Source organism: Mangifera indica, chromosome 12, assembly GCF_011075055.1.
Source record: "Mangifera indica cultivar Alphonso chromosome 12, CATAS_Mindica_2.1, whole genome shotgun sequence".
Taxonomy (NCBI): Eukaryota; Viridiplantae; Streptophyta; class Magnoliopsida; order Sapindales; family Anacardiaceae; genus Mangifera; species Mangifera indica.
This window is the reverse complement of record NC_058148.1, coordinates 12,538,229-12,547,641: the sequence shown is the minus strand read 5'-3', so window position 1 is coordinate 12,547,641 and position 9,413 is coordinate 12,538,229. Positions and strand designations below refer to the sequence as shown.

At 32.5% G+C, this 9,413-nt stretch overlaps 1 protein-coding gene across 1 annotated transcript; it reads right to left on the bottom strand.

The window, feature by feature from the left end:
• Positions 1 to 259: 259 nt before the first annotated feature.
• On the bottom strand, positions 260 to 6,506 carry LOC123192991 (tobamovirus multiplication protein 1). Its single transcript, XM_044605735.1, has 11 exons — positions 6,131 to 6,506; positions 5,792 to 5,882; positions 5,653 to 5,705; positions 4,294 to 4,386; positions 4,075 to 4,146; positions 3,321 to 3,393; positions 3,127 to 3,172; positions 2,913 to 2,976; positions 2,142 to 2,195; positions 914 to 991; positions 260 to 834 (listed from the first exon to the last, which is right to left on the bottom strand). The coding sequence occupies exons 1-11, from the start codon at positions 6,287 to 6,289 to the stop codon at positions 742 to 744; spliced, it is 876 nt and encodes a 291-aa protein (XP_044461670.1). The 5' UTR covers positions 6,290 to 6,506; the 3' UTR covers positions 260 to 741.
• Positions 6,507 to 9,413: the final 2,907 nt, after the last annotated feature.

Here is a 9,413-nt window from a genome sequence, read left to right as displayed (position 1 = left end):
ACCGGTCATTTAAATCTGAAAATGTTGAATTTCTTGTTCTTTAAATCAATTGTCCCCTTTACTTCAAAGGATTTAGATTCAAATTTTGCTTGGTAGCCATTAGTGGGACTTTAAACAATAAAAAAATGACTAAAATTCGATGGCTTTAAAACACGAGAACAACAAATATCTATTTGCGTTCCAACAAGAAATAGACCTTTTCTGTTTAAGTGCAATGGTTCTAAAATCAGATAATCGGATTGAAAGGAAATCAACAGAATAAAAAATGAAGATAAATAACTTAACATTAACTTAATTTCTACAGGGAAAAAACTAACAATCTGGAAACCAAATGCTACTAACGAGGAAAAAATGTACAACATTTCGGTCAAAAACCTTTTATCACACACCACAATCACTGTCTACCCACTAGACGCGAGAGAAGCCGCAACCACAATAAACAATGGGAAAATTTCCTATTTCAAACTGTCGACCAAATAAATTACATCAAATAAACCAATTCTAAACATATGCCATGAAGATCCCAGAAAAAAAATAATCCCCTTCAGCAAGCTTCATACAGCTTCCTCATATGCATGTAGAAAAATTGCCTAGACAACATGAGCATTGCCAGAACAATACATCTGGATTGTCCGTCTGGCTTTGCTTCTCTTTTTCAACTCTCAAAACATTACAAACCCCCTTTCTTTTGACGGGGGAGGGAGAGGGGGGTTAGATGAGAAGAGAAAAAGGACCGTCGTACTACCGGATAGGATGATATTGGGCAGAAATTCTCTTGGGAGGCAACTTCCGCAGGATGTATAGGACCAAAGCAGAAGGTAGGATCTCAACCAACTGATATTGGAAAATCATTTCATAGTCAGATAAATACACTAGTGATAGAAAATACAAATAAATAAGATAATATGAATACCATATAGTAGATCAAATTCAAAACTGGGTGATTCAAAACATCCAGTGATGCATCTGTATCAAAAGCAGATAGAACAACCTGCAATTTGGGAATTGTGTTAAAAACACGTATGAGTTATCTAATTTGCATTAAGAAAGCATCCATTTATCGCAAAGCAAATGAGGTAATAGTATGCTTATATGACCTATTCTCTGATTCAGAAAACATGAGTCCAGATTTCTGAATCTTGTTACACTAAATTATTGACACTTGACGGTACATATAGTTTAAGAGAGATTGCCAGGAATTGTCGCATGCATATTCAATTTCATGGCCGAAAACTCTCTGTGGTGTATCTCTCACAATAAACCAGGGAAATAAACCCTTTGTGTAATTTAATTAAGAACATCTACTGCAGAGTGTGAGAAGTGCACACATTATATCTGAAAGTCAAACTGGTTGAACTACCATATAACATGTCAAGCCAACAAGGACTGAATAATCATATTTTTGTTTTTATAGTATCAATTAGCCAAACATTGAATTTATTGAGTGGAAAAGCTCACAATTAACTGGTAAATGACAAATCAACCACGAGTGATTTGAGTTAGTACTAGGGGCAGGGAACTATGTCTATATTTGTCAATGCAGATAATTAATTTTCCTGTCAAATATAACACTTGATCATTGCTTGCTTTGGTCCTTGGAATCTAGCAGCTAATATCATTAACCCACTGGTGCAGCCAGTGTTGTTTATTGCAGTAGAATAAACCAGCTCAGGATGTTATCTCAAATTTATCAGATCGTTAAGACTTAACCTCCCCTAAATGAATCAATTAGGTTTTATCTTAGTTTGCACCTGAACTACCTCTGATGAAAACCCTTAATTGGAACCTTATTCCGTTTCAGCATCTTTAAAGTACTACAATATTATCATCTTTTTCACACAGATTATTTTCAAATTGCAGGGTTTCCTTTTATTCTTACCCACAAAACTAGACTAGGTTATTAAGGTAACAAGGCAAAATATAAAATGATTTTACTCTTCAAATTGTTATTTTCCCAAATTATATGTGCAAAAAATTGATTAAATTGCCGCAGATAAAACTGAACTATACTAAGAGTGGAACAGATACAAGAAGAGAGGGAAAAGTATTAGTTTCTTAAACACCAAAAGTAGAAAAAAATTTAAAAGCATGAAAAGACATTTATTTAAATTCGCTGGAGTAAATTATAGTTTGAAACATACCACAAAGCACCGTATCAGGAAGCAGGTGAAACAAATGGCTGTAACAGATCCAACCTGCAAAAAAGGCAAATATCACATGTATGATACATTGATACTCCTTTACACTTAATTTCTTTACAAGGTAATCCTGTAACCACGAATCTTTCTATTGTCTACTAAAATGGGTACAGGATTTTATCTTCACACTGCAATAAATAATATTCATTCCACCTATTTTGATTCCTTCCATGGCTAAGATAGTGCCATAGAAAAACAGTGAATTCCTACCCATAGACACAATTTATGTATACTAATAGTGGACTAAAATTAATATGTCTCTGTAGCTTCCACTGGAACAGAATTAATGAAAACCCACACAAAATGCAGTCCTTGTATGCAAAATGAACATATAAATATTCTGACACCTATCCTGTCCATAAACATAGCCATATTACCATCATGAGAAATTATACAACCGCATAAATATTCTTCCAGACTGCCATGGTACATATCTTTGTAAATTCCAATGAATATACAGACATACAAGCACACAGTAAATGTAATCCCTAATGATACCTAACTGCTAAGCAAGAAAAGTTGGACCATGAGCAGATCTATTGACAACAATACACTAAATTCATTTCTCCAGAATGCCAAATACACAACCAGTATATATCACACACATGGACATAAGTGCATGATCCAAGAATATAAAATAGCCAAGAAGATTCATAGTAACTAGTAATCATTTTCAGTGATCCAGGAGATGAACAGCGAAGAAAGTGCACAAACCTCATGAAGCTTCTTTCTTCTCCCTTTGGATTCGATAGGGAAGCGTCTAAGCATGAAAAATAATCTACAAGTGCAGTATGTGATAATCCACAGGAAGGAAATGCACCAAAAAGAAAAAAGAAGGAACAGATGCAACACATGTGAGCAAAAATAATTGAAACAGCTTTAACGCTCTAACCACCAGATAGCCACTCAACACATTGAGAAGACTCACCTTCCTCCATATAGCAAGAAACCTAGTGCAGCAATAAATGATACCACTGGAGAAAAGAGAATAAATTTTAGCAGTTGAATGGAAGAACATTACTTAGAAGGCAAAGATAATCCAAGGAAAAAGAAACAAGATAAAGTGCGATTTCCAGCAATGGGCATATTAAACTTAGCTGATATTATGATACCAGACATTACCTGCAATAAATATCTTCCCAATGAATTGCACCACCATGTTTTCATCTATCCAGAGATATACCCAGATGCACACCTGATACAAAACATTACAGCAATATTTACATAATTTGCCAAGGTAAAATAATTTTTGGAAGTAGATGTTATGGGGCTTCATCAGGGTTCTTACAAAACCTTTGATGACAATTTATACTTCCAAGTTAATAATTGCAAAAGCCTAATGAGCATCTAGAATCTTTTTAGCAAAGTATATAAGGAAAAAAATTAGTTGTAATGATACTTAAAACTCAATCCCAAGAGATTAACAAACTTGCATAGAGAAATAAAGAAAGTAATGAACAGGATCTCTGGAAAGGTGAGCTAGGTTTCTACCTATGTTATACTACCCACCGAGCAGTCAAAAGCGGTTTTTAAAATTTAACATAGGGCATGAGGACTTGAAAAGGAATTTAGAAATTTAAATCAAGCTCGCAAAAAGAAGCAAGTAGGATACTTTTAAGATTGAATTTGTCAAGAGATTCCATTTACTACTAGGAATTGAAGGTCAGCTAATTTTCTTCTAAATATTTCTGTCATTATCAAGTAACCAGCGGGCATACCAACCATGTCATGATGTTTCAAATCAATCAACACAACAGCGCAAGGAAGCCTCCAGTACATAAAATAAGTGATAGCTACTGCCACAGATCTAAAATATCAAACGCATATAAAATACACTTTTATCTTGGTGCCAGAAAGAATGTGAGATCAAGCACACCTGTATAAAGTATATTGCAGCATTAACTGAGATATAAACAATCCTCAGTTTATCGGTTGGTAAACTTCTAGCCTGCTCATCAATAAAAAATGTTAAATCCATCAATAATGTCAAACAATAACAGCATCACCATGTTTGCAGAATCACTAATAAAGCAAGGCTATAATAACAATAACAGAAAAACACCTGTAATGCAATACACTATGAACATTCACTTGCCTGGTGATATATCTCTGCCCAAAAGAGGACAAGTAGTGTGTATGTAGAGAAGAACAGAAGTCCAGGAAGGTCCAATAGTATCCATGTCAGTACCTGGTTATACATACGGCAGGATTATGTCAGTAGGAAAGCCATAGGCATTATACATGCATATGATGCAAAAAGAACATAAAAGTGTCATCTAATTCCAGTTTAACACAGAGATGCAAATTTCACTGATCCTAGAATATACCAATAATGCAGATGGCCAGGCCAAGCACAGAGAGCAACTATAAATACAATTAATCTCATTATATACAACTAACCAAACAATCTGAAATTTACAGAACTTATCTCATCTGATCCTTACAGTTCACAAGCATCCAAACCAATAGCTGATATAATCATGAAATTAATGGGTGGATGAACACCCATCTCCAGAGTAATGTTCTTTGTTTTTCAGTTAACCTTAACTGATCAATGATCTAAAGCTTGTTGCAATGAAAGAGTTCAGAGTTCCCATTAATGCAATTCTTTTGTTATTATACACTCATCTAATTAACATCAAACATAAGGTGACAATATTTTATAATGAACAGAGAGTATAAAACCTGCTAATCCATCCTTCCCTACCCTTACAACCAAAACACAAAGCATGGCATATAATGACAAAAGCCTTTCAGGGTAGATATGTATACATACCAGCAAGTCATTTCACTTTTAATTAAAATTCAAGCATATTAATTTTCTGATGGAAAAGGAGTAAACCATGGACCATAATATGAATGAATGCTGTATAACTTCCCATCTAGAAGCATTGATTTAAAAAAAAAAAAAAAGTTCATCTGGTACACAAAAAAGTTTGAGAGCCTCAACCAAAGAATAGAAATAGAAATATAAATGAAGGGAATGATCAAATCCTATTGATTCAGTTTAACCTTTCTTCCAGTCAATTTTTGGATAACTATGCTACGGATGGTAACATCCTCATTTTTAAACTATAATCAGTGTTTTAGCAGATCATATTTTTGAATGAATGAAGGATGGGAAGAAGGCTACATTGCAAGCATACAAGTTTCTCCAATATCCTTAGGCATAGAATTAACTCTGCACTGGGTTCTCGAAATAATGAGTCAGCAGAATTGAATACAGCTTATTTAAGAAACATTATATTCACATTGCTCCACCTTTTCTATCAGGGCAGTCAAAACACAATTTGAGCCCCGATGCATCCAAGAATCCCAGAGAAAAATAAAAAGTAAAGAATAAACTACTATAATGCTCAGGTCATGTACATATGGCAGAACAAGTGCAACAAAACTAAAAGCCACAGAATACGTGAAAGCTAAGTTAAGAATCTGCCATAAACAACAAACTGACCTTGGGATGCAAATTAAACACTTGAAGGTGAAATCCAAACACGATAGCACGTACTATAACATACACAGAAATAAAATTAGTTTCCAACAAAAAACTGATAAAAAAAACTCTTAATATATTAAAGAATCCAAATTATCACCTCCATTAACAATGAAATTCATAAGATGGAAAACCTTCTGCGTCGTCCAACCATACTCAGGCACTCTTAACTCGATTCTTATTAATTGTATCTGAACATCATAAGCACTCGGTTTACCACCTCATAATTTCCACGAGCAAATCACATCACAACATCATAGCAGAAGAATTCACAATTTCAAAGACAATTAAAAACAAAATTGGACTATAATGTCAACACCTGATAAAAACAAACGGCTACGAATTCAAAAATCTTCTAAGATCACATAACTGTATATAAAAATAGCAATTGAGAAAAACAGTTGAAAAGAAGAGGAAAGAGAGAGATTGCAAAAATAACCAGAGCAACAGAAGAGACAAGCGCGTAAGCAGCACATAGAGTAAAGAAGATCCCGTCCTGCCACTCCGAAGAATCGTTGATATCGTTCCACCAGTTGCCTACCAGAGCTCCTAACTCTACCGGCGTTAGGTACAGTGGCATTCTCGTTAATCTTCCCATTCTATACAAACTTTCTCGAGAAAGCTATTTTCACCAAACAAGTACCAGCTAGCTTTCAGAAGCCGAGAAACCTGATAAGTGACAACACCTCAAACACAAACTAGAGAGAGAGAGAGAGAGATTTTGAGTTTTGCGCTAAGCCTCTAACCCTCTCCACCGGACGGTCTTGCTCGCGCTCTCTCTTTCACCTAAGCTTCCACGAGATCTAACGGATGTCGTTAGTTGTTGCTTTCTATAATTACCTGCTCGCGTGTCTTATTGGGCGGTCATTTTTTTACATGAGTTATTATGTTTAGGTTTTTGTTTATTGGTGGGGTTCATGGAATAAAAATGTTTTTCAAATTTTTTTTTTTTTTTAAAGATATTTTGCGGGAAAATTAACTTTGTAAAATAGGCGCCAAAAAAATTTAAGCAGCGAAACTGGATAAAAAGTTTTAAATTTCAATTAAAATAAAGGAGTGAATTATTTTTCTTTATTTAATAGATTAATTGAAATTATAATTTTTTTTCATTTATTATTATTGAGATGTAATGCTATTTTTATTAAATCTCATTCGGGCCATGAGTTTTTGCCTCTGTTAAAGGCGTTTTGAATTTTAGCTTGGGAGAAACTTAGGTTGATAATCCACAGTTTATAAATAAAATAATATTAAAAAGGCAAAATTCATCTCAAACTTTTGATGAAGAAGTAATGAATGGTACAAATATAATTAAAGTAAGGAGAAGAAATTAGAGACGTGTCAAACACAAATTTAGATAATGATGAGAAAGTGCTTATAATTAGATGTGTGGTGGGGGAGGAATCCCAGCTTAGTTAACTTTGAGCTTTATTATTCATTAGATTTTATCAAACTCTTTTTAAAATTCAATAAAATTATTTTTACTTATTTTAGACATATAAATATATATATCTTACAATTAAATAATTTTAAATTAAAAACTAAATATTCCTATAAAATACTAATTTGCAAAACTCCTATAAAATATTTACAATAATATATTTCTTCCTTTGTAAATAACCATTCAACTCAATTATTCTCCCGGAGAAATTTCATCCACTATTTTCATTTATTATAACTGGGTTTTTATTTTTTCTCTTTTCACAGAGTTTTTTATTAGAAAATACAAATTTAAATAATTGATTAATAAATTTAAATTAAAAAATAAAATTAATATTATTACATTAGCAAGTCAGAGTTTCAATTTGACTCTTCGTAGCTGGGTTTAGCTCTAGAGAAATTTGTCTTGAGTTTAAATTTAGGGTGATTAATTAAAATAAGCAAAATTTTAAGCGTTTATACGTTTTTAGGTCACCCTATGAAAAGTTTTACCAAAATAAGTAAATCGTATTTTTTTTACCCTTTTTACCCTTATGTTGAAAAACAAAGTAAAAATATTTTTTTTGAGAATGTGCGTCGGTTTATGGTGGTTACGATGGGGGCTAGGGATTTTACACTGAAACATTAAATATGTCGAATCATGTATATGGATGTTTTTGAATGTTTCGAACGCTTAAAATAATGTAGTTTCAATGTTAATGGATCTCTGAAAGTGTAGCCGTTGAGAGACAAAAGCGCGCAAATTTACAGTGTCACGCAAACTGCGCAAATTTACAGTGCTGCGCAAATCGCGCAAACACTGTTTACACCGCGCAAAAGTAGATATCATAGTCTGTGAACAGTATTTTTTGTGCGATTTTGCAAGCAGTTTGCGCGATGTAAACAGTATTTACGCAATTTACATGACACTATTCACTTTTTACGCTTTTGTCTCTCAACGGCTACACTCCTAGGCATCTATTAACATCGAAACTACATCATTTTAAGCGTTCGAAACATTCAAAAACATCCATATACATTCGACATATTTAGGGTTTCACTGTAAAATCTCTAGCTACCATCGTAACCGTCATAAATCGACGCATATTCTCAGAAAAAATATTTTTACTTGGTTTTTTAACATAACAGTAAAAATGGTAAAAAAAATACGATTTGCTTATTTTGGTAAAACTTGTCTAGGGTGGCCTAAAAACGTATAAACGCTTAAAATTTTACTTATTTTAATTAATTACCATTAAATTTATATTTGAAACAAATTCTTTTAAATTGAGTTAATCTTGAGCCAGCGTAAATTTGAAGAATTTAGATGTGAAATTGAAAATAGAGATGAGGATAATCACGTGTTGGAGGCGAGAAGATGCGGATAGACAGATGGAGATTCGATTGGTGGGTCCAAAGTGTACAAAAAAATAAGGCGAAGCAGAGAGGAGTACTAGTTTGACAGTTAGCGGCGGCGAAGTTTCGTGACTGCCAGCGTTATCATCAGCATGGACGGTTAGCCGGTTAGTCCAGGTCGGCCTTATTGTGTTTGGACTGTGGTTTTTGGTGGGTTTCGTCATGCACACATCTATTTGTGCTTCACTGAATGCCGTTTTCTTCACAACTGCTGAGGAAACCATATTTGGATATAATAATTAAATATTATTTTATTATTTATTATTTAATTATATAATAATATATTATTATTTTTATATAAAATCATATATAAAATATTATTTATTTGAATATATACATAAGAATAAATTATATTTTTTTATCGAAGTTTACTCTAAAAACCCTTTTACACCCATAGTTTTCATGCAAAAACATATTTTTTCTCGTAAATCAAACTATATTTAAAAAAAATGATGAATACGTAAGTAAATTAGTAATTTTATCATTCATAATTTTAAAAAAATAATTGTCTTGCAGATCAGACTTTAACGTTTTTACGATGACAAATAATATTTTAAAAGGTTTAAAAACTCATAATTCAATCTATGCAATTTTTTTAAACCTTCATATATTTTAAAAATACTACTATTGATTTAATAGTTTGTAACATAATATTTATATTATTAATTTATTATGTTATGTTAAGTTCTTTAGGGGTGTACTTGTTAATTTTAAATGATTGAAGAGTATATTGAAATTTTAAAAATTATGCTACATCCTTAAACTTTGCTTGAATTTTCAAAGCCTTTTAAATTATCATATTTATCTCATATTTTGAAAATTCTATTATAACATCAATAATTTATAATATGATATTTAAATTTTTATTTTGTTATGTTTTGTTGAGTTCT

Coding starts and splice junctions, on each gene's coding strand:
- LOC123192991 (XM_044605735.1), bottom strand. CDS start 6,289: ATGGGAAGATTAACGAGAATGCCACTGTACCTAACGCCGGTAGAGTTA. Junction 5,883..6,130: donor TTGTCTCTTCTGTTGCTCTG/GTTATTTTTGCA, acceptor TATGATGTTCAG/ATACAATTAATAAGAATCGA. Junction 835..913: donor TGAATTTGATCTACTATATG/GTATTCATATTA, acceptor TTCCAATATCAG/TTGGTTGAGATCCTACCTTC.